This window comes from Colossoma macropomum, unplaced genomic scaffold (assembly GCF_904425465.1).
Source record: "Colossoma macropomum unplaced genomic scaffold, Colossoma_macropomum, whole genome shotgun sequence".
NCBI lineage: Eukaryota > Metazoa > Chordata > Actinopteri > Characiformes > Serrasalmidae > Colossoma > Colossoma macropomum.
Window position 1 is genome coordinate 1,312,820 of NW_023494791.1, and position 26,529 is coordinate 1,339,348.

At 40.3% G+C, this 26,529-nt stretch overlaps 1 protein-coding gene across 2 annotated transcripts in view; it reads left to right on the forward strand.

Annotated features, from left to right (window-relative positions):
- itga9 (integrin, alpha 9) overlaps positions 1-26,529 on the forward strand; it is a 163,021-nt gene that overhangs the window by 45,424 nt on the left and 91,068 nt on the right. For both annotated transcript variants that reach the window (XM_036573623.1, XM_036573624.1), the window contains 10 exons: positions 4,484-4,613; positions 7,664-7,749; positions 7,860-7,922; positions 10,806-10,943; positions 11,161-11,266; positions 17,666-17,760; positions 19,791-19,881; positions 22,244-22,289; positions 22,421-22,575; positions 26,038-26,198. In XM_036573623.1, coding sequence (XP_036429516.1) covers positions 4,484-4,613; positions 7,664-7,749; positions 7,860-7,922; positions 10,806-10,943; positions 11,161-11,266; positions 17,666-17,760; positions 19,791-19,881; positions 22,244-22,289; positions 22,421-22,575; positions 26,038-26,198 — 1,071 coding nt within the window. The remainder of the gene's footprint in view (positions 1-4,483; positions 4,614-7,663; positions 7,750-7,859; positions 7,923-10,805; positions 10,944-11,160; positions 11,267-17,665; positions 17,761-19,790; positions 19,882-22,243; positions 22,290-22,420; positions 22,576-26,037; positions 26,199-26,529) is intronic.

Below are 26,529 nucleotides of genomic sequence, written 5' to 3' on the forward strand. Positions count from 1 at the left end.
AAACATGTTCCTCTGCAGCTGGAGGCCTGAACTCGAGCTCAGTGTGTGTGGAAACCGCGTGATGTCGTAAAATCCCTGTTTAATTTCACTGAGTGCTCTCAGGTCGTTTGGGAATTGTATTATTCTGAGCGTAAACACTTAACTATGTGCAGTTTATCGGAGAATGGCAGTACAGTACAGTACAGAACGCAGGAATAAAGTAGTGAAGAGTAGCTTTAGTAATGCAGTGACAGCCAAACAAGTTTCAACATATGCATTTAACAGTCATTACAACCATTACGGTCATTATGACAAACCGTTATTCATTAAACTGCTCTGACGAGTGTAAAACATACTCTTTTTTTAATTTAATTTAATTTTATTTATTTATTTATTTTTGGGAAAAAGCAGTTTAAAACATTTCCTTTATGAAATTAGGACCATTCTACCGAACTAGCTAACTGCGCTTTTTTCACTTTTTTTCACGTTTTTTTAGGACTTTGATTTCTATGAGGATCATGTTCCATTTAAACCCAAGACGTTAGGAGAGATAGCAATAAGCTAAATATATACACAAATCCCAAACCCAAACCCCTAAACTTACGTTTTTTGTTTTGTTTAGTTTTTTAATGTTTTTCTTAAAGATCTTTTTAACATCTTTAAAAGTGGAGCAGTTTAGATTTATCATCAGTTTAAATTTAAAATTGAAAAGCTTCAAAAAATGCTGTTCCACGTTTTCATGTCACTACCGGCGCACAAAGAGTTTTAGTCTGTAGGTGGACCCTTATTTTAGCCACGCCCCTGCATTTTATCCCTGTCCCTCATGGCCACATGGTGAGCAGTTAGATCCCATTGTTTTGAAGTAAATGAGTCCCAAAGTCTGAAAATCTGTGTGGAACATTAAGAATCGCCATATTTTCTGCAGTTCAGCACTTTTTAGTGTTTTAATGGAAAATATGATGATTTGTGAACAGCTGTTCAGAGCTGTGTTTGCTGGTCATGAACTGCTGAGTTTCTGAGCTCAAAATGAGCTAAAATTGTCACTGAAACAGTCACTACTGAAACAGACACTACTGAAACAGACACTACTGAAACAGTCACTACTGAAACTGTCACTACTGAAACAGTCACTACTCAAACAGTCACTACTGAAACAGACACTACCGAAACAGACACTACCGAAACAAACACTACTGAAACAGTCACTACCGAAACAGACACTACCGAAACAGACACTACCGAAACAGACACTACTGAAACTGTCACTACTGAAACAGTCACTACTCAAACAGTCACTACTGAAACAGACACTACCGAAACAGACACTACCGAAACAAACACTACTGAAACAGACGCTACTGAAACAGACGCTACTGAAACAGACACTACTGAAACAGTCACTACTGAAACAGACACTACTGAAACAGACACTACTGAAACAAACACTACTGAAACAGACGCTACTGAAACAGACACTACTGAAACAGTCACTACTGAAACAGTCACTACTGAAACAGACACTACCGAAACAAACACTATTGAAACAGACGCTACTGAAACAGACACTACTGAAACAGTCACTACTGAAACAAACACTACTGAAACAGACACTACTGAAACAGACACTACTGAGACAGACGGTAAAGTTTAGTAGAGTTATGATTGTTTTGGTAGAGACTAAATGGAATGTTTTATCATTAGTTTTAATGAAATAAACATAATTCAGGTTTAGAGTCACTCAGATCAAAAGGATTTTAGTCTAAAATACAAGATCAGTTAAAAGTCCCAAACGTGTTTCAGCTCTGACTCTGAACCAGATCAGTAAAATGATCAATTAAGAATTATGCGTGTTTATGGTGTTTTTCCCAGAAGGTGTTTTTCCAAGGTGCTGTTTAGTCCCGATATATATATCATTTCTCACCGCAAGAGGAAATAAATGTGCGTTTAGATCACTGTGATGTTCAAATGCATAATAAATATTCAGTATATTCATGCCAATATATAAATATTTGTCCAAAAATAATACAAATTACACATAATTTTTCCAGAAAGAAGACAGAAACACTCCTGGACATGCTACTTTAATGAGATTCTCAGGTGAAAATCCATTTGTGCTCTTACTCTGCGTCTAGAACGCTGCCCCACAGAGCGCATCTTTGCTGCTGCGTTGCTTTCATGATGGTGCTGATGAATTGGGTTCTGGGCATCACTTCTATCAGACTGTGTTCTGGTACTGATTCCAAACATCTCAGTGGGCAGCGCTCCTCAAACCCTGTTTATCACATAAACGCACTGGCTGCACTTTAAACAGAAGGCTGAAATGGACAAATACCACAAAAAAAAAAAAACAAATATTTGAATTTTAGAGCATTTAATGCATGCAGCCCAGCATACTCTGGCAGAACCAGCGTTGGAGCATCAGGAAAGTTCCATCAAAGCTCCTGTAGATGGATTGCTGGAGCGTTTTCAGTGAGGAATCTGAAAAACCTAACCCGAAGCAGCGGAATTCCTCCAGGCCAGGAGGGCCTGCTCTCCAGGTGTTCCACAGATGGGTCAGTGCTGGACCTTATCATCAGAGATCGGCCTCACACTAACATCTTGTGTGACCATCAAGACCTTTAAGCATCTAAACCAGATGGTTGGCCTGCGGGAAAGCTCTGTCGCTCAGGCGGTTGGAAGCTGGTGGCTCAGCTGGAGGTGCTGTATTGCGTGTTTGGCTGGCCTGACCTCCGCGTCTGATGCCATTTGGTGTTTTTTCTTCTCAGTGCAAATGGAAAATGCTTATTTGGGAACCATTTGTGACTTCAGATGAACTCAGATGTTTGGCCACTCACTGTTTAAGTGCATTTTACATTGTTATCCTCATCAGTAATCAGCATGTGAAAGAAAATATCACGTATCAGCGCTGTCAGAAAAGATTTTTGTCATTTTTAAATGGTTTTGTACTAAAATGTCAGCTGCTGTTTACACCAATAGAAATGGCTTACAATAAAATATAACATATACATAACAAACAACATATACATAAACACACACACACACACACGCACACATATGTATGTATGTATGTGTATATATATATATATATATATATAATATTATATTTAATATTATTAAAAATAATATACTATACAAAATATTATATACTATTAAAAAAAGTTTTTTCAAGGGTCAATAGAAGACAGTAGAACCATGAACACTTGAAGAGCCATTAGCATGGTGAAATTGTAGAAATATAGAACCTTTTTCAAAAGGGTTCTGTGTAGCACCAAAAAGGGTTCTTCTATTGTAGACAAGTTTGACATCGTAACAATAGCAGATCCCCTTTTAGTGCTATATGAAACCATATACAGCACTTTCTTCATCAATCTGAAGAACCATTTCACAATGCAAAGAACCATTTAATCATGCAGAAGGTTCTTTACGTGTTCATGGTACTGTGTAGAACCCCTGTCTTTACTAAAGAACCCTTGAAGAACCATCACTGTGCAAGTCTCAGGCACCAAAGTAAATTGTTTAAACCTGTTTATCTGGGCTGTCAGTGTGATTCAGGCTGTAAAAACATAAAATAAAATAAAAACATCATAAAATAAATATAAACACAGTTAAAATCTAATAAGAATTTATTGTTTTCAGAAAGGTAGTGGATATGACAGTTGGGAGTGGTTAAGTGAACGCATTGACATACAGAAAATCTCTGCATGCTGCATTATTATTATTATTCATCTTCATTGTAATGTTACTGCTATTTTCTAAGGAAACATTTCATTAAAAAGTCTTTTAAAAGTAATTTTATGCTCAGGTGCCTGACATTTTTGCGCAGTGTATGTGCAGGTACATTTTAAACAACTACTCTTATAAATAAATAGTAATTACAAATTATACTAATAACAAATAACTACTAAAAAGATAACATATGAACTGATCTTATTTATTTATTTATTTATTTTATGTGTGATTTAACATATTACCAGTTGTCCGGGCTGAAACACAACTTCAGTGTGAGTGGGCGGGGCTAAACAGCTGGAGGCAGACGCGTACATATGTAGTTTTTTCTGACATCACAAAAAATGAATTCAGAACGGGCTGTTTTTGCAGCTTAGTTTCTGTATATGGACTGTGTGGACTGGGCAGTGAGTGGTGTGATTATGGGCCCCTTAATATATTCATGTTGCTAAAATGGGTGGTTAAAATTGTAAAATTGCGAACCAATGAAAACATTTTAAAGCAGTAAGCTATGCAAATCCATTGAGGGATCAAAGCAGGAAGTGACAGCTGGCGTTTCAGCTCGTGGTCGGGTTAGCAGCAGATAATACAGCGCAGTTTGTGGCGGCTGGTTAACCAGAGCCTCACCGAAAGCTCCGCTTTTTTCCCCTCGTAATTGTAAGCTCTGTTTCTGCAGACCTCAGTGAAAACGCTGAAGGCCAGCGCTGTGTTTTAGACGCGTTTCCATGGCTTCAGTTTTCTGGGTGCTGTTTTCTAAAAAATGCTGTTGATGTTCCAGGAGCTTGTCGTCATGGGAGCACCTGGATCGTACTACTGGACCGGAACAGTCAAAGTGTTCAACATCACCTCCAACTCGCAGTACAGCCTCAACAAGGATGAGCTGAGTTCTCAGAGATACAGTTACCTGGGTTTGTATTCACGTCTTTCAAGCCCCTTTTTACACAAGCACCTTACAACGGGAATTTAACGGTAACAGGGTCATTCTACAGAAACGTCCACTTTCCTCTCTGTCCATAGGAGTCACTGGTGTTACTGATCCTCATTGGTGTTATACATAATAAAGGGAACACCAGAGACATTTTTAATGAACAATGCATTTAACAGAATGGCTGCTACAGAGCATCAAACCACATGTTGTCAGTCATGGAAAATCCACTAAAATATGGAATTTAATCCATTTGTATTCTATTTTTTCACAGTTACCTCAGAATAAAGTCGGTCACACCAGTGACTTCAGCTAAAAGCTTCATATGAAATCATGAGCTAAATGAGAAAATCTCTGATAACTGAAAGACACAGTGGACTCACCATGAGCTTTTCTTCACAGATCCTCAGAAAACAGGGAAAAGGAAGTCGAGTGATGTCATCAGTGTGACTTTTATTTCAAAATAAGAGATTTTTGTTACGCAATAACACCAGTGACACGACTCCTGGGGACCACAACTTTCATTATATATTTAATAATATTTATTTGGCATTTGTTTTCTTTATGTCAGTTAATTTATATTTTCCATAGTCATGTATAGATTATCGTAGTTAAAATGGCAGAAAAATGTTTTTTTCTTCAAAATTTGGCCTCAGCCTTCACACATGACTGTGGGGATGAGCTCTTCTGTGGTGTTTGGAATTCTAGATAATTGATTTAAAAACCAATATTAAATTGAGGCTCAAGAAGGTGTAATTGTTAAAATGACTTATTGTTTTATTTTAAAATATAAATAAATTGTAACCCAAACATGTTTTTGAAGTGTAATATATCTGTAAACGCTAGGGACACAAAAATGGACGTTTCTGTAGAATGACCCTATTAAACAGTGAGGGGGTCAGTGTGGCGCGAGCTGGAGTGTAAATCACTGTAAAGTTGGCTCTGTGTAAGACCCGGGAAATTATGTGAACAGAAGCCCATAGAATCGTGTGCAAAAGTTTGGTCAAGCTGCATGTTAGTGTTGATTTGCATGTTTTAATACACAATGACTTTATTTACTAAATTTTATATATCAGCAAAAGCAAATGTGTGCGCAATATTACTTATTTTCCAGTATGTTAAACTTAGTGTGTCCCTTTATGGGGAAAATTGAGCGCTAAAGTGTGTCTCTGTAGAGGATGTGTAACTTATTTACACTTCAAAATCAACAAATCATGCTGTCTGCCATCATTTATTACTAATACTGTTTATTTGAACTGTATGTTGTATGTTAAACTTTGCAAACTTGGTGAAGTTTGTCCTTTTATGGGGAGAAATTGAGCGCTAAAATTTGCCGAGAAGTGCCATAATTACCTGTTTTCTCACTAGAGGATGTGTAACTCATTTACACCTAACAAATCATGCCGTCTGACCGGGGGTGTATGAACTTTTGGACACAACTGTTTATTATTGGGAAATACAGATGGGCCGAAGGTTTCTGTGATGATTTAGTTAAGTGAATAAAAATTCCACAGTAAATTTTGTACATTTTGTAAGTTGGACAAAGTTTGTGCAAATTCCATGTTGTTGTTGATCTTCTAGGTGTAAATAAGTTAGACGTCTTCTACAGAGACACACTACTGCACATTTTAATGCTCAGTTACTGTTTATTTGCTTAATTTAATATATTAGCAAAAGCAAATAATAAAACATAAAATTGCACATCTGGACACTTTATTTCAGTATCAGTATCTGCACATATTTATTCAGTATTGTCATTATCTGCTGTTACCTGCGCCTCCTTGTACATCATTACTGCACTGCCCTTTTATCTCAGGATAGATCTTATTGCATATTTTTGTATATTTCTGTTTGTATATCTGCCTGTAGATGGGTTTTTGTTGTATATATTCCTCTTTGTATATTGTATCACCCTTATTACTATAACTGTCCTGTGTTGTGTGACTCATATATATATATATCCATCCATACATCCATCCATCTGTCTATCTGTATGTGTCCTGTGCAATATTTTCATTTTTTCCAGTATGTTCAATTTAGCCAACTTAGCAGAGTTTGTCCCTTTATGGGTAGAAATTGTGCACTAGAATTAGCAGAAAACACCATGTTTAAATGTGTCTCTGTAGAGGATGGATGTGTAACTTACTTACAAATCAGCAAAACATGCCGTCTGACCAGGAGGTTCAGTGTTTTCTATACGACTGTACATTACCAGGAAATACAGCAACGTCTAGATTAGCTAAACAATTTAATTTAATTGAACAGTTTTTTGGTTTAGTTCTGCAAGTGGAAATTCCATAGGAGTAAATTTTGCACATTTTGTAAATTTTAAGTTGTTACTTAAAAAAAAACTACTGCGCAAAACAAAACGTTTGTGTGACACGTTAAAGTTGAGTTTTCAGTTTTCAGAGATAAAAAAGTCCCAGGAGAGAACATTTGAACATAATTCAGAAATGAAGGAGCTGTTTGCTGCTCATGCTGACGACGTCACCTCCTGTTAAACGAGATTTTATGGCATGTATGAATAACGTTTTTGAGTAAATAACCCTTTAAGGGCTTTTACCGGTATGAAGGTATTCCTGTAATGTTCTGGGTTCCCAGCTAACAGGGAACGTTCCCTTAACTTACTAACGTTACCTACAAGTTCTAATAATGTTTAAAGTAAACCTTTTAATCTGATGTTTAAAGAACGTTTTAAAGAATGACAGCATTTCAAATGATGTTCATATAAGGTTACATGTAACTGCGACATAACGTTTTAACTGCAACATTCGGACGATGTTTTAAGGATTTCGTTAGGGCCACAGATTGTGTTACATGATGACGTTTTTAGGGAACATTCCCAAAAAAAAAACCTTCCTGCTGAAAACATTAATAGAACATGTGTGTAATTTTCTCAGAACGTTTTTAGAAGAAAACATTTCTAGCTGGGTTTATGTGTGGAGACAAACACAGCAGCGCATCATCCAGTGTTCATTTTAGTCTGAGGGTAGCGTAACTGACCGTTCTGTGTTTTTTGGTTTTATTTGACAGGTTATGCAGTGACCGCTGGCCACTTTTCCTCACCCACCACTATCGATGTTGCTGCTGGAGCCCCTCAGGACGGGGGTGAAGGAAAAGTAGGTGGAATCTGTTTCCTCCCCTTTTATGGGTTTTGCAGCGTCTTTGTGTGAAAGGAAACATTGGTCTCTCACACCTACTGACGCTTTCATGTCTTCCTTTCCTGCAGGTTTACATTTTCAGAATTGAGGGTACATCTCTTGTGAAGACCTTTCAAGCCTCAGGGAAAATGGTTTGTAAAAAAAAATAAAAAATGTGGACCCGAGTTCTTTTGCGGTGCTTAAAATAATTTTCTTCATTTTGTGTAAACAATCTCAACTTTTTTCAACAAAACAGCATAAATGTTAGCGTGAGTGGTCAACTCTGTGTTTGTACTGAAGAACCACAGTGTTTATGTTCATGAAAAGAACAGCCTGGAGCACAAACGCTGGCTCCGCAACAAGCTTTAGTCCGAGGTGCATGTGTGTTATGTAAGACCTCTTCAAGTAATTGAGTTTGTATGAAAAATTAGTGTTTGGGCTCCTATTCCTTTCATTCAGCAGATAAATGGAGGCCGTGACCTACTTTCAGCAGAAATCTTCCCCGAGTCGTCCTTTGAGATGCTTTGACAAGCTGGTTTATTATCTCGTTTGTGCCGAACGGTGTTATATTTAGGACTGTCGAATGATTAAAATGATTAATCGTGATTAAGTACATTAATTTGTGGAGTTAATCACGATTAAACACATTTGTCTTATTTGCTGACATAGAGATTTGTTTATGTTTAAGTAATGTATGTTGTTATAGCTGTATGAGTGTATTTATTACCATATTTACCTAATTCAATAACATTAATCCAAACACAGAACCAGAGAGTTCCACACAGTGAACACAGTTTCCGATTTTCCTTTCCGACATCCAGTGAGAGCAGCAGTGTCTGCACGTTTTGACCAAAGACAGTCTGTAATACACCGATAGGTGCACTTTGTAGTTCTACAGTTACAGACTGTAGTCCATCTGTTTCTCTGATACTTTGTTAGCCCCCTTTTACCCTGTTCTTCAGTGGTCAGGACCCCCATGGACCCTCACAGAGCAGGTACTATTTGGGTGGTGGATCATTCTCAGCACTGCAGTAACACTGACGTGGTGGTGGTGTGTTAGTGTGTGTTGTGCTGGTCTGAGTGGATCAGACACAGCAGTGCTCAGATCTACAGTCTGTAACTGTAGAACTACAAAGTGCACCTATATAGTAAGTGGAGCTGATAAAATGGACAATGAGTGTAGAAACAAGGAGGTGGTCAGAATGTTATGCCTGATCGGTGTATATAAATCATTTGTACCATCAGTGGTTCAGTTCCTCTGTGATTGTAGCCTCTCACTCGCGTTCATACAGCTCATGAGTTCTTGTTACAGTGGAGGATCTCACTGGGACGTGGAGCTCCTCTAAGCTGCTGCTTTTGCTATTTTGCTGCTGGTTGATTTGTCCATATTTCTCCTGCGAGTGCCGTCCAGCATAGCCTGCTGATATTTTAGCATCGGGACTGTGTTTTGCTTAAAAAAAGTGCTTCGGACACGATGTTCTTAAGTGATAAACAAATTCACGACTGCAGTAGCTAGAAATAGCTTTGTTTTTATCAAAAGAGCCATCAGTGCAACTTTGTGCTAAGTTGACTTGATAAAATTAACTTACTGTTCTTCATGTTATTATTGTTTAAAACTTTGCGGGACTGTAGCTCCTGTACGGGAATAGTGGTGCATTCTAGCACATACTGTATGCGCCTGACATGCATATCAGCAACCACCTGGGATACCATAGTAACAGCTTAACAGCACCTTAGCAACCACCTGGGAAAACATAACAATGGTCTAGCAACACGTTAGCAACTCTCTGGGATAACACTGCAATGGCGCCTTAGCAACCACCTATAAATCACATAGCAAATGCTTAGCAACACCTTAGCACCTTACCTTGAGATGCCATAGCAATGGCCTGGCAACACTTTAAAAACTACCTGGAATAACGTAGCAACAGCATAGCAATACCTTAGCAATCATCTGAGATAACAGCATTGTCTAGCAACACCTTAGCAACCACCTGGGATACCATAACAACAGCATGGCAACACTTTAGCACCCACCTGAGATAGCATAGCAGTGGCCTACCAACACCTAAGCATCCACCTGGGATAAAACAGCAACAACCTAGTAACACCTTAGCATCCATCTGGGATAACATAACAATGGCCTAACAACACCTTAGCAACCACCTGGGATAACATAGCAAAGGCCTAGCAACACCTTAGCAACCACCTGGGATAAAATAGCACCACTCTAGCAACACCTTAGCAACCACCTGGGAGAACATAACAATGGCCTAACAACACCTTAGCAACCACCTGGGACAACATAGCAAAGGCCTAGCAACACCTTAGCAACCACCTGGGATAACGTAGCAATGGCCTAGCAACACATTAGCAACCACATAGGATGACATAACAATGTCCTAGCAACACCCTAGCAATCATCTGGGACACCATAGCAATAGCCTATCAACACCTTAGCAACCACCTGGGATAAAATAGCAACAGTCTAACAACTCCCTAGCAACCACCTTGAATACCATAGCAATAGCCTATCAAGACCTTAGCAACTATCTGGGATAAAATAGCCACAGCCTAACAACTCCTTAGCAACCACCTGGGATACCATAGCAACACCTTAGCAGCCACCTGGGATGCCACTTAATGTTGGTTTGTTTGTTTCCCTTTCCAGTAATTTGAAGGCTGTATTTGAACGCTGCAGTAACAAAGTCATAGCAATACACAGTGTAATCAGCTGAACTCCAGGATGGAGCTACAGATGGTCTGAAGGTTCAGTCTGTGAAATGCAGTAACTTTGACACCACTAGTTATATTATTTTGCTCCTAATTTTGTGGTTCATGCAAGTGGTCTTATTCCAAAATGATAAAAACCCCAAAATGATACTGACTCTGTGTATAGAGGACGTTTGCTACCATTCACCTTACTTTCCATTCACTCGGATTTAACAAGCGTACTAATTAGGAAATCTGCATTGACTGTGTGTAGAAATGTTGGATTTTGACCCGTTGCGCTCTGTGCCTTGGCTTGGTTTCAGATGGGCTCTTACTTTGGCTCCTCACTGTGTGCAGTTGACCTGAACGCAGACGGACTGTCGGACCTGCTGGTGGGGGCACCCATGTTCAGCGAGGTCCGGGACGAAGGCCAGGTGTATGTTTATCTCAGCAGGGGCAACGTGAGTTCACTCGGCCTTCTCTTACAGCAACACTGCAGTATTATACACAACGTATAGATGGTTTATCGGGTTTAAGCAGTGCTGAGCTGCCTTTGAAGCCGTCTCTGATGTTTTAATAAACCTCCTCGTGTTTTAGTGTTAATAACTGCGTGTGATAAATCAGGTCAGTGTATGATCTTTTAATCTCATGGAGAATTCTGTGTGTGTGTTCCTGCAGGGGGTGATGGAGGAGGCTGAGATTCTGAACGGAGAGAACGCTTACAATGCCCATTTTGGAGAGTGCATCACCACCCTTGGCGACATTGATGATGATGGATATCAAGGTCAGAATGTGCAGACTGTGCTCATCTAAAGCCCTACTTGAGCTGGATTAGTATTATATCAGGACGTGCTGTAATTTGAGTGATTATAGACGAGATCTGTGATTTTAATCCAGGATGAATCAGCCATGTCTGTTTTTGCAAGTCTGCTAAGTAATAATTCCAGAGTGAATTGCCTCTTATAATGTGCCAAACTCAGAGCTCCTCAGCAGTAGCAGTCCTGCTCAAATCCACATCTCAATAATGTAATAACAAAACTGAGTAATGGAAAACGGACAAGACTGAAATTCCTATTCGCCAGCTTCTTGTTCTAATTTTCCCATTCCACCTTAAGTGGTGCAGCAGTTACATTCTGGCACTTCAGTTTGCCCCTTCCATCTTAAATAGTGCAGCAGTTGTTGAGGACCCTGAAGCACCAAAAAGAAACCGCTGCACCATTTAAGGTGCTACCTCTTATTTGACAGCTTCTTGTTTGAATTTTCCTGTTCCACCTTAAATGGTGCCGCAGTTACATTCTGGCACCTCAGTTGTCCCGTTCCACCTTAAATGGTGCAGCAGTTACATTCTGGCACCTCATTTTTCCCGTTCTACCTTAAATGGTGCAGCAGTTACATTCTGGCACCTCATTTTTCCCGTTCCACCTTAAATGGTGCAGCAGTTACATTCTGGCACCTCATTTTTCCCGTTCCACCTTAAATGATGCGGCAGTTACATTCTGGCACCTCAGTTGTCCCGTTCCACCTTAAACGGTGCAGCAGTTACATTCTGGTCCCTCAGTTTTCCCGTTCCACCTTAAATTTTGCAGCAGTTACACTCTGGCACCTCATTTGTCCCGTTCCACCTTAAATGGTGCAGCAGTTACATTCTGGCACCTCAGTTGTCCCGTTCCACCTTAAACAGTGCGGCAGTTACATTCTGGCACCTCAGTTCCCCCGTTCCACCTTAAACAGTGCAGCAGTTATTGAAGGGCCTGAGGTGCCAGAAAGTAGCTGCTGCACCATTTAAGGTGGAACAGGAAAATCCATCTTTCTACGAAGCTGAAGTTGATGCCTTATTTGTCAGATCTTTGATCGAATTTCCCCGTTCCACCTTAAATGGTGCAGCAGTTATATTCTGGTGCCTCAGTTTTCCCATTCCACCTTAACTGCTGCACCATTTAAGTTGGAACGGGAAAATTTGAACAAGAAGCTGGCGAATAAGAAGCTGCTTCGTAGAAGCTCCTCTGATAAACTAATCCAGCTAATCCAGTGCTTTTTGTCACTGTACCTTTAAGACTGATATATGTAAATGAGCTCCATTCTGGTTGGCTGATTGTGTTGTTCTTCATTCGAAAAAAACTTCAAGCTGAAACACACCTCATAACTTCAGTGTAAGGGGGCGGAGCAAACCGGCTGTAGGCTGAAATGTTGGATATATGCAAGTGACATCACAAAAACACTGAATTTAAAACAGGCTGTTTTTGCAGATTTTTTCCATGGACTGTATGGAAAGTTCCCAAGCCCTGTATTAGTAGGTCTCCAAACCTAAAACTCGTTGAATGTAGGAAATGATTTAATTTGCCTTTCTAGTGATCGAATTTCAAATTTTCATATAAAACGATATAAAAATGATTAATCGTTCAGCCCCACAGTAACTGCAGTTTTTGTGAAAGTAATTTCCTTCAGCGCATAAATCTGGCTGTTTTAACTTCCTCGTAAATGTGAAATGCAGCCCTTTTTTGGGGTCAGTTCTTCTAACGATAAGACAGTAACTCTTCATCAGGTGACAGAAAAAGACGTTTGTGATTTTGTGAGATCCGGTCAGAATTCTGTTTGGTGACCTCTACTCTTACTTTTCTATTTTCCTGGCTCTCCGTCTGCTCTCGGAGCCCTTTTGGCAGCAGGTTTCATCCTCCAGTGAGGTTCCTTAAAGACGCTGGACACGTTTCCTGATTTTAGCTCTCCGTTTTCTGTCTTTCTGCCAGCGAATTTCCTGCGATGACAGAATTCAGAGTCAGACTTTTTGGGCAGCTCCTCACTGACGTGTACTCAGCTCTGCGTTCGCTCGACATACGTAAGCCCAGAGGATCAGCTGACGAAGGGATTATGTGCTATTAGAGCTGGAGCAGCAGTTCAGCACCTGCACTGTGAAAGTACCTGAAGGCCTTGGCTTGAACGTTACCTGAAAATGCTTGAGTTAATCCCTTAACGTCTCAGTAACGTGAGATTTAAAATTATCTTTGACTTGCTGCATGAATCTTTTGCTGATTTTTAACAAAACCACTGAAAACTTGACTTGTATTGTGAATAAAATTATGAAAAAAACTGCTTGATGTTTCCATCAAACTTCCATTAGTATTAAACCCAGCAGAGGAAAGTTCTCATTGTTTAGGCTGATTAACTAACAGCATTGTGAAGAACATTCACTGTTAAACAGATCAAACTTTGGTTGTCAAACCAAACTAATAAGTTTACATCATATCTTCATCTCTGAGGCCAGACTGAGTGAGAAGTATACACTGGCAGCTTTGGACTTAATTAGGAATAAATTAATAGTTTTATTTCTGCTGTTAGTGATAGTCGTGTTGCTCTAAAAGCTGGAATTAACCATTTTATTCTCTGTCGGGTTGAGTCAGTGCTGGTTGGCTACACTCAGATTTTGGGACAGTCAGAGTCAGGCAGTATTTAAGTGTGACACCTCTGCTGTCCAGCGATGTTATATTTTTCTCACAATCAGTTTTCTTTTAACGAGTTTTCTTTTCAGGTTTAATGTAAGTCTCAGTCCTGAATCAGCTCTGATATTGTAGTTCTTGTCATAAACTACCAAACCACACCAAGACCTGCCAAACTACACTAACAATTACCAAACCATACCGAAAACTACCAAACCATACCAAGAACCACCAAACCACACCAAGAACCACCAAACCGCTCCAAGATCTACCAAACTACACTAACAATTACCAAACCATACCGAAAACTCCCAAACCATACCAAGAACCACCAAACCATACCGAAAACTACCAGACTATACCGAAAACTACCAAACCATACCAAGACCTACCAAACCATACCAAGAACTACCAAACCATACCGAAAACTACCAGACTATACCGAAAACTACCAAACCATACCAAGAACTACCAAACCATACCAAGAACCACCAAACCATACCGAAAACTACCAGACTATACCGAAAACTACCAAACCACACCAAGAACTACCAAACCATACCAAGAACCACCAAACCATACCGAAAACTACCAGACTATACCGAAAACTACCAAACCATACCAAGACATACCAAACCATACCAAGAACTACCAAACCATACCAAGAACTACCAAAACAGACCAAGAACTACCAAACCACTCCAAGACCTACCAAACTACACTAACAATTACCAAACCATACCGAAAACTACCAAACCACACCAAGACCTACAAACCACACCAAGACCTACAAACCATACCAAGAACCACCAAACCACACCAAGAACTACCAAACCATACCAAGAACCACCAAACCATACCGAAAACTACCAAACCACACCAAAAACCACGAAACCACACAAAGAACTACCAAACCCTACAAAAATCTAAGTGAGCCTCTGGCGAAGAACTAAGTTTCTGAGCAGAGTGGTTGTTTACTTTTCTAGTTTAAGTAGCCACAGCAGTGAATGTGGCTCTTCCCTTTTTTCTAAACTGTGCTTTGATGTATTAAGTTATTATAAAATTATTAAATAAGTCAGCCTTTCCTCCAGTTTGATGTGCTGAATGCTGCACTTGCTGGACATTTTTACAACTAGACTAGCAGCTTTGCTCGAAGCAGATGTGAGGTGATCATTTTCAGAAGGCTTTGCTGCTGTTCTGCATTTTATATGTATCAAATTAAAGCCTGAAGACCTTTATTTTATTAAAGTAAGGCGATTTTATTATGCGCCTTCCGCCCAATGACAGCTGGGATAGGCTCCAGCACCCCACCGCGACCCAGAAGGATAAGCGGTTTAGATGATGGATGGATGGATTGAATGTCTGAGTTTGAAGGTCTTACAGCGGTGCAGTGACTGTTTCCTCGTGTTTTGCTGTAGATTGTCTATGTGTTCAGATTGTGAAAGCTGCTTGTAGAAGCTCCCAGTAGAAGGTTCAGTTGTGTGTTCATGATGTTTTGCTGGTTGAAGTAAAGCGCTCTGGTGTAGAAGCACTTACTGTTATTTTGGCTTCACCTTATCACTGTTTGCAGTAGTTCTGTTGAAATGTTCCTTTAAACTCTTGCAGATACAGTAGGTGACAGCAAACAGAATATGTGGGCAGAACGCAGAGGAAACTGGTTTTCACACTTGAGATTAAAGCCCTTGTTTTTGTAAAAGGGTAGAAGTTCCAAGCGATCTAGGACTGAAGGACTAGTTGAGAAAGCCAACCACAACAAACTGATGTGGATTTCTTGTTGTATAAAGTCAACATGCATTTTAATCCTGTCGGTTTGTTGCATCATAAGAAGAGATCGTTTGTGGAACAAGAGAACTTTAAAGAGTGACAGCAGCAAAGAAAGATAAACTCAAAAAGAAAGGCCACCACAAAGTCACCACACGTTAAAATATTACAGTATTATTGCCACTGTTGCACAAAAACCCTGTGTCTACATTTTTGTCACTTTTTATGCATAATTGGAAAAGTCCAGTTACTCTCTGACTATCTAATACAGGGAGGAGTCTGAGTAGTGTGAGCTTCTTTAATAGGCCCTCTTTACGTTTCCACGTTTTTTGTGCTGGAAGTGCTCGTTGCATGGTAACGCTGCTTCCGCTAAAGCAACAGCAATAACAGCAATGACAGTTAGAGGGTGTTCCTGTTACTCAAGTGTTCAAGTTTGAAGCAAAAACAACATTATCTCAGTTTCAGTGGCTTCTCAGCTGATGATGAGCAGAAGAAAAAGTCTGTGCAGTTAATAAAGGAATAAACTTCAGGGTCATACGGAGCAAAAGAACCTCTGTATCAGCATTTCAGTGCTGCTGACTAACGTTACACTGAATGTTTGTGATTTAGGCCCAATCCCATTTCACCCCTCCCACCCCATCCCTACCACTCAGCCCTACCCTTCTGTTTTGCACGTTCACGTCTAGGGGTAGGGGGTCCCAATTCTTGTTGAGATAGAGGGGTGGGGCGAAGTGTTGAGGCTACATGACCCTCCAAACAGAGAGACTCACTGAGAAAAAAAGAAAAAAATTGTCTGTTAAAAAATTACGATAACCATTATATTATCTTATATAATGTCGTTTCAGTGTATTATGGTTGTTTCCTTCATAGCAAGCGTAAACAATCGCTAGTAGCGCTGATGTGTCTGTAGCTAGCTAGATTACCCGTTCCACCTTAAATAGTCCAGCAGTTCTGATGCCTGAGGCGCCGGAGTGTTACTGTTGCACCACTTAAGGTGGAACGGGAAAATTCTAACAAGAAGCTGGAGAATATCTGACTTCAGCTTCATATCACTGAAGAATTAAGGGTGGGTGATAGTAAATAATTGCCCCCCTCTTTGAAGGCTTATGATGCCCTAAATGTAACTAAAGCCCAGCAGTGAGGAGCTGAACTTTACCCTCCTCTGCTGTCACTGCAGACTGGCAGGGTCGCCTACAGAGCAGCGCTGGTAGCTGTTAATGAAGTGATGCTCTTTTTATTTGAGGGTCCCATTTCAGAGGGAAGATTTCAACCACTACCCTGTAACTCAGTTCCAAGGGACAAGGTGACACTCGAAAACAAGGGGTAGGGGTAAAAATGAGAAATGGGACTGGGCCTTAAAGTTGCTGCTGCAGCCGCTTTCAGAGGATCAGTTTTCATTTTCTCCCTAAAAGCTGTCAGTATCTGAGAGAGCGAGAGCTCGGCAGGGAGCAGATGTTCGTTAACTGGAGCCGTTGTTTGTGTAAAACATCTACAGTGGCGCTACGGACCCTAATGACCCGGTGCGCCCCCTACTGGTGTGTGTGAATGTTAAGCTTTTTGCCAACTAGTTTATTGTAAGGGAGCTGTTTCAACATCTCCAGCTAACATGGTTAATATAGTGTTTTGGTTATAGTTATTTTTGATATCAATTGATTTATCACTCTGTATACGTTAGCTGACGTTACTGGAGCAGCTGGTGTGCAGCACAAGCAAACAAGTGCACGTTGAAATATGTTCCTGGATTTTATGGCACTGTTGGACTCCTGCTGACGTCTCGTTCACTTTCACAGGCACCGACAACACTTAAGCGCTTATTTAATGACTTACGAGTGCACGTTCGAGGAGAGGCGGCCTTAAGCACACATGCTTTTACAGGATCCTGACATACACAGTGTATTTCAGTTCCTGCCATGCCATCTCTCTCTCTCTCTCTCTCTGTTTACTCTCTTCTCGCTCACAGCTGCATCTGTGTGTCTCTTCCTGTGTTGCAGATGTGGCGATAGGAGCTCCTAAAGAGGATGATTACGGAGGTGCTGTGTACATCTACCACGGTGACGCGAAGGGAATAGTCAGCAAGTACTCAATGGTAACCAACACAGCTCCACAGCAATGAGCAAGAAGTCATTAGAGCCTTAGAGCTGCACGATATATTGTTCGTTAGTCGTTATCGTGATATTGGGATTATTATTGGGATTATGTACTTGTTTTAAGTGATTATAGTAATTAAAATGATTTTACTGTATTGGCAGATAATGTTATGATTGAACTTATGATTGAAACAAGCTAAATTTTAGTAAAGAATTTGGTTCTATATAGAACCATGAACACTCAAAGAACCCTTTGCATGATTAAAGGGTTCTTTGCATGGTGAAAGCGTTCTTCAGATTGATGTCGAATGTGCTGTAGATGATTCTATATAGAACGTTTTTGAGAAGGGTTCTTCTACTGTGACAAGCTTGAGATTGTAACAATATCAGATTCTGTATAGCCAACACATTCTCCGTCAACCTGGAGAACCATTTCACCATGTAAAGAACCCTTTAATCATGCAAAGAGTCCTTTGAGTGTTCATGGTTCTATATGAAACCATTTTCTTTACTGAAGAACCCTTGAAGAGCCTTTTTTTTTTTTTAGACTCAGATGTCTTTACAGTGGTGGTGATAGGAACCAGGGGTCGCCATGACTACAACACAAATATAGACATTTTATTTACTATCCAGAACCACCAGTGAACCTACACGAGTCTTCTGAGTTTATATGGAATGTTGATGATGGAAAATGATTAGTTTTAGGTCAGTTTGACGCCACTGAATGTTGAAAGTCTTTAAATAAATGATTGACATCATTTTTTTTTTTTTTTGCAAAGAATCAAAGTACTTGACACAGACACAACTTTGATTATAATCATTTTCTGGAGGTTTAAATTGCTGAGGTCAAATTAAGGATAAAGATGTTTGTAAATTTGAAGATTACATTCCTTTAAAACGTGCTGAAGGTTTTGCTGGATTAGACACTGCGCTGTCTAGCTATCTTATATGCTATATAACCTACAGACTAGCCCAGGGGTCGCAACCCAAATGTTAAGAAGAGCCATTTTGTCATGTTTCAACAAAAATCAAACCACCTTGGGAGCCACAACATTTCATGTCCATTTTATTGAAGTAACGTTTCACTATCTTGGCTGTAAATATGTCTCAGTATGTGATGATGTCCTAGTACAGACTAAAAAATATAATATAAACAAAAACACAGACTCACTTTGCTCTGCTTTAAGCTTTAGCTCAGCTATAGCTGCTTTTCTCACATCTCCGACAGGAAACTTTTCCACAAATGTTCGACTTTTTATGTAGAAGTTGTTGCTCCTCATTCTCCAGCTTCTTGTTAGAATTTTCCTGTTACACCTTAAATGGCGCGAGACGCCAGAATGTAGTTAACCATGTAGTTAACTGCGGCACCATTTAAGGTGGAACCTGAAAATTTGAACATGAAGCTGGCGAATGAGAAACTGACTTCAGCCTCGTGACTTTTTAGTGTTTGAGTTTTTCACTGCAGATTAAACGTATCAGGAAACCAGCTGGAGTGATTATAAACACAAATAAGTCCATTCATCTCCAAATTATCGATGTTCGTCTTAAATCTCTCTCTTTTCCGTTCGTTAGCTACTAGCTAGGCGAGGCTGTTGTCTGTGTTGCTATGGTGACCAACAGTCTGCGCTGATCTTCAGGGTTAAAGGGTGAATCAGCAGTTCTACATTAACTCCAGAGTTTAAGACCATTTACTGTTAAACTGTGTTGAACGATCAGCAGAGCTTTATTTTACTGTAAAGGAGGATTATTTTATTTTTACCTACTAATCTGATTCAGCTGTGGAGCCACAACAGGGCAGTAAAAGGGCCACATGCAGCTCCAGAGCCACATGTTTCTGACCCCTGGACTTGGGTTTTGCATCCATCAGGATGAAAAGCTTCATTATTTGAAGCCGAGACTAAACTAGACTGAAATTCTCTACGAAACACTCGAGACTCGACTCTGACTCACGTGAATCGACTTGTGAACATCTCTGATTAGTCACCATGTTATTGTCCAGATGTGTAAATATGATTGTCTCTTCTTGCAGAGGTTGTCTGGGCGAAGCATCAATCCAGCCCTTCAAATGTTTGGCCAGTCAATATCCGGCGATGTGGACATGGATGGAAACGGATACCCAGGTTTGGCTAAACTTTATACACACAGCAGGTTCGGCTCCAAGGAACATTTAATAAGGTTCCAAATTAATTCAAAACCACCCAATAAGAACCAGAACAAATGCCAGACGGCTCACTCACTAAAGAAAGGAAATATCCAGCGTATGAACTGACCTTGAATCAGATTGTTTGACTGTGAGTCAGACGTTCTCAGATGATTTTAGATCACAGTCATCTTTAGATCTAGAACAACATAACAAGAAACATGTGTGTTACTTAAAGTGAAATAGACCGTTTCCTGTATATCCCCTTATAGCTCTGATTTGACACTACACAGTGCATCTGGATTTACACTGAACTTTTAGCAAGAAAAGGTTCCACGTAATATAAAAAAGGGTTCTTGGACTCATAGCGTATAGAACGGTTTCTCCATCATAGAGAAGAACCGTTTAACCCATACAAAGAACTGTTTAGATATTCAGATGGCTCCATATACACTCTTAAAAAAGATGATTCTTCAAGGATTCTTTAATAAAAACAATGGTTCTATAGAGAACCATAAATGCCCAAAGAACCCTTTGCAAGCTTGACATTGTAACTAAAGCAGAACCCATTTTGCTGCTATATAGAACCATTTGTAAAGATTCTTCAAAGAACCATATACAGCAGTTTATCTTAGAGAACAGCCATGTAGCCTGTGTAAAGAACCATTTAAGCATTCAGATGGTTCTTTTAGAGTTCATGGTTCTAGATAAACGAAATGGGTGGAGAACCATATACAACTGTTTCTCCATCATAGAGAAGAACGCTTTAATTGTGCAGAGAACCATTTGAACATTTAAATGATTATTTGAGTTGTCATGGTTCCATATGTAAACACTGCCTATACAAGGAATCTTGTAGAACCTCTTTTTAGGGGTGTACTGAAAAATGGTTTGACTCATGACAACATAGAACCATATACAGCGGTTTCTGGATCATAGAGAAGAACTGTTTCAGCGTTCGGAGGATTATTTGCATTTTCTTGGTGCCGTATGGTAGAACCCTTGAAAAATCCCTTTGTTAGGGGTGTGCCAAAAAGGGTTCTTTGACTCGTAATAACATAGAACCATTTTTAAAAGATTCCTTAGCAACACATGTGAAACAGTTTCTATATCATGGAGAACATCTCAGCATTCAGATGGTTCTTTCCGTTGTCGTGGTTCTATATATGAAACCGTTGCCTACAAATCTTGAATCCAGATTCCAGTCCTGGAGTTTATGATCACTAATAGTTAACGGAACATAATGGTCATTACAAAATCCAGGACCGGATACTGGATTTCTTCAAAGGTCCAGATTTAAAAACACCTGGCTTATACTAAAGAACCCTGGAAGAACCTCCTTTTAAGGGTGTATGGTTTGGGCATCTGTCCACCTTAAATCCGGATTCCAGTCCTGGAGTTTGTAATTACTGATAGTTAATTGAACATAATGGTCATTACAAAATCCAGGAGCGGATACTGGATTTCTTCAAAGGTCCGGATTTAAAGACATCTGGCCTGTCCTAAAGAACCCTTGAAGAACCTCCTTTCAAGGGTGTATGGTTTGGGCATCTGTCCACCTTAAATCTGGATTCCAGTCCTGGGGTCTATAATTACTGATAGTTAATTGACCCCACTGGTCATTATAAAATCCAGGACCAGAATGTGGATTCAAGGTGCGGTTTTGAGGATCCCTGGCCTAAACTAAAGAACGTTTGAAGCACCTCCTTTTAAGGGTTTAAGGTTTAGACATCTTTCCACCTTGAATCCAGATTCTAGTCCTAGATGTTTGTAATCACTGATAGCTAATAGAACCTACTGGTCATTACAAAATCCAGGACCGGAAACTGGATTCAAGGTCTGGATTTCAAGACCCCTGGCCTAAACTAAAGAACACTTGAAGAACCTCCCTTTCAGGGGTCAGACATCTGTCCACAGACCTGATTCTTCAGCTTTGAAGTCTTGTCAGAGCCACATGACTCAATGAAACAAAATCCTGGATTAATTTTGGGATGGAAAACGTTCTTTTCAAAGATAATCCAAGGAATGCAGATGAAGCGCTGGCTTAATTGCCAGAGCTGCTCTTTGGCGCATTCTGTCTTCGCAGCCTAACTCGTGATGCTGTGGCCTGGAGGCATTTTGTTTACAGCATTCCACAGTGGACGCTCGGACTTAAGCGGACTAGGGAAGTAATGGAGGATGGAGTCGACTCTGAGAGTGGAGGGAGGCCGAGCAGCTCTGTGCTCATAGCGCTGGTGTCAGTAAACAGTGCCGAATAGATAACGAATTGGCTTTAGGGTGCCGTTCTTCACACTGAGAAGTTTATCTAACCTTCCTGGATAATGTCTTTGTTTTCAACACAGATGTGACGATCGGTGCGTTCATGGCAGACAGCGTGGTGTTATTAAGGTGAGAAACGCTCTGCTAATCCAGCATGTGCTAACGCTCCAACCAAAGTAAATACGTTCCTCTTACAAATAGTCACGGATCTGTCCACCCCCTCATACCTGCGTCTTCTCGTTGCTTTGCTGCGTGAACAGGTCCAGACCGGTAATCACAGTGGACGTGTCCATCTTCCTGCCGACCTCCATAAACATCTCAGTGCCTCAGTGTCACGAGGGCCTGCAGCATCTCAACTGCTTTGAGGTCACTGTCTGTATGAGCTTCCACGGGAAACGTGTGCCTGGACAGATCGGTGAGGAAAGTTTTGAAGTTTTGGAGTCAAAAGTCAGATTATTTGCTGAGTTTAAAGCTGCACTATGTAAGATATTTTATTGAAACTGAAAGAAGCTTCATTACTGAGTGAGGAGAATATAAACAGGCAAAAATATGCTGAGTGTGCTGCTGTGAGTCGCCTGTAAAGCCTGAAATAATCATTTAAAAGTCAGAGGCGTCGAGTTTTTTACACCACGTCGTACGTCTTTACGTATTAACGTCACACACAGACTCAAAAAGAAGGTCCGACTCGGTGTTTCGGCATCAAATGATCTCAAAATCAGCATCATACTGATGAAGATGTGATGACTATAGTAGATAATTCACTCACATCCTCAGAGACGCTCCTTCTCAGATTGATCCGCTCGTGAGGGTCCGAAGCACAGCCCACGTTACAAAATGCTCTTTGTCATGTTGCAATTACATATTTTCACCAGAGAGGTCTCCAAATCCCCAAATCTTACATAATGTTGCTTTAAAATATGAAAAAAATAACAAACCATTATTTATAAAATGTGCCATAACTTTTGCACAGGCCACATTTTATGCTTTATTTGTTTCCAATGTTGTTAAAATCAATAAACAAACAAAAAGTGTGCAGAAGTGTGTTCTCTATAGAGGATGTGTTAATTTATTATCACTTAGAAAATCAACGAATACATGGAATTTGACTTTGATCGGGGGTGCTAAAACTTTAGCACGTGACTATATGTGGTGCGGATTAACCCCTTTACTCTGTTGAAACATCTGAAGGTCTTTCTATGAAGAAAGGCCTGTTATATGAAGCCGCGTGGAACCTGACAGGGTCCTATTTGGGGTTTGTGGTAGTGTGCAAAAGTTTGCACGCCCCGGTGATGTTATTGTTGATTTTCTAAGTGAAAATAAATGAACACATCCTCTACAGAGAACACGCTTCTGCACGTTTTAATGCTAAAAGACTGATTATTTTACTGAATTTAACACATTGAGGAAAAATAAAACATAAAATGAGGCCTGTGCAAAAGTTATGGCACATTTCACATGTAACAGATTTCAAATAAAGGAAATAAATAGAAATTTAAAGCTACCATGTTCAGAAATCTGCCATGTTTAAGTGTGTTGAGCGTGTGTGAACTCATTTTCATGCAGAAAATCAACAAAGCATTTAATTTGCATTGAAATGCCTGCAGCTAATAAAAATAATAATTCTTTAATAAAAACTCGACTCGGACTCGAACGAAGTGACTTGTGAATGTTTCTGGTCCGTGCTGAACCACTGTGAGATTGTTCGGGCAGTCAGAAGAGTAAATGTGGTCCCGACAGGTCTTACTGAGTGGGTGTGGACTGCGGAAAGTGGGTGTGGTCATTGATCACTCAGTAGGCATGGTCCTGTGGGATGCAGGATGTATAAAATTGGGTATTATGCAATTAGCTGGTCCTCAGTGAGGACAGAATAAGGGCTTTTCTGTTTCACCACTTGGCAACGCTGCTGGAAACTGCTGCCGCACCTCCTTTCTGGGTAAGGCCAGGCGAAACCCTCCCTTCCCCGTGTCAGAGTGAGGTCATACTCCATCACAGCTGGAGAGAGACACACACTCACTCAGTCCTGATGTCAGAATGTCCTGATTTTGTAGTATAGAAAACAGGGCTGAAAGAAAAGCAGGACTAACCTACAGTGTTGAGACCATTAGCAGCACTATGACCGCAGGGCATAGGCCCACCTACATTTAGCACTGACCCACCCTAAATAACAACTCAGATTTACTTTAAAATGAATTTGTCATGAAAAAACAAAGAGTAGATGTAAGCATCTACTGTACTACACACCCAGATAAGCATGTAGAATAATGCAAATGAAGAATAGCATCTGCAGGCGTCTAGGCTGGATAGAGCAACACTGTCGTTGGGAACAAGCAGAATTTACACATTAAGCTTCTAAGAAAAAAACAGTCAAGCTTTTAGCTCTCAAACTGTTGTTTTTGTTTCAGTGTGAGAAAAACACTGGATTAAAGCATATCACTGTTGTCAGAACAAAACCTTGTATCTCCAAAATGGTAACTTTACAGGAGAAGGAAAAAACATACTTTACTTTTAATGTAAGTCAATGGAACCAGACGTCTTTCCAAGTAATTTTGGGCCGTTTATTTTGGTCCATTCTTTATGTAATTTACACACAACGTAAAGAACAACAGGCATTTTCAAATTATGTCAAAAACTGTAAAAATTAGAAAAATGGAGGTTTTCTTTCGACAGCAGCGATTTATTGGCTGATTATAAGTGTATTAAACATTTTTAAGGTGCATTTAAAGATAATAATGTGCCAGAAACAACGCATTTTAGGAAGCAGTTTAAAAAATAAGAAAAGGCTTCTCTCAGTAAAACATTTTGAAATGCTGAGATTCTAACTGTTATGGCAGCTGTGTGAGCTTTTATATTCTGTTGTACTCAGAAGTTCAGTTCACACGTGAAAATTAAATATCCACTAGAATCTGGGAGCTGGAATTCTAAAACAACAAAAACAGAATTGTGTGAACGCTCGTTTCCCCTCACCGTATGTGGAGCCCCTCCCAGAGCTCTAAAATAGAAACACCCTGCGAGGCCAACAGCACTGTAATGATAATTATCATCATTTATATTTTATTAATAATTTTAACACTATAAAGTTTGGTCAGTAGGCTCACAAGTCACTAAATGCTGTTGTTTTATTGGCTCCCTACCTAAACATCTGCATGAATGAGGGTGTGCTTCATGTAAATGACATGTAAATGAGGTGCTGGTAGGCTGACGCTTGATTTAATGCGCTGCGCTCAAATCTGCTCGGCTCCTCGACGTACGTTTCATAAAAGATCATTTTGTGTGTCATTAAAAGCAGTCAAATTCGTTTTTCACTCAGCTTTGATGAGTAAGGGCTGTTATGTGTGTACATTTGAAGTGGATCTGAGCTCTGGACGTATAAAATAACAAAAACAGCAGTGAACACCCGTTTCCCCTCACTGTGTGTGGAGCCCCTCCCAGAGCTCTAATATAGAAACATCCTGCGAGGCCAACTGCACCGTAACAACTGTGAGTCACTCGTTGTTCTCGGCAGGGTCCAGCGCTGAAAGGGTGTGCCCCACTCCCCTGCCCCCCGTTCACAGTACTCATGTGTGACCTCATGCCTATCAGCCCTGTTTGCTTTTTAAACAGCTTTTTTCCGAAGCCATTTTCCCAAACTACCAGGAAATGAATGAAAAACACGGCCGCTGGCCGCAGTCCCGGGATTTTTAAAACGTGATGTTTTGAGTGATCTCCATGACGATCAGTGTGGGAACCTGACATCTCCTGTAGCGGATTAGTGAAACGATTTGAAGGAATGCATTAGGCTTAAGTGCTTGTCGTGCATTGGTCATCGTTTATGGATGCAGAGCAGGGCAGTGTGTGTTGAGGACACGCTGCTGATGTGGTCAACCCTCTGTCTCCTCAGAGCTGCTGTACAACTTAACAGCCGACGCAGACAAAAGACACAAGGGCCTGCCGTCCCGCGTCTACTTCACACACGGCGGAGAGCAGACCGGTGTGGTGAGTCAGATGTTCAGCCTCAGCGTCCACCGGCAGGAGTGCCATCAGTACACCGCCTACGTGAGGGTGAGTCTGTTTCAGAACCTTCAGAGGAGCTTCTGCATCCAATACAGTACCAAATGAGAAGCTTTCTGCTGCATAAACCACACGTTCTGTATCAGACACGCTGTTTTTGCCCCATCCCAAAGTCTGAGCCATGTGATATTTAATTTATTTATTTATTTTTCCTGGTCTCACTTTCTCTCATGACCTGTTGGTCAAGACTCCAGAGGTCGAGACTTATTGTGCCGAACTTCAGTTCACTCTGAACTCGTCTTACGCAACTCAGAAATGTCACCGGGCATATTTAGCCTGACTGGTCAGCTGTTTGTTTTTGAAGACTTTCTCTTAAAGGCTA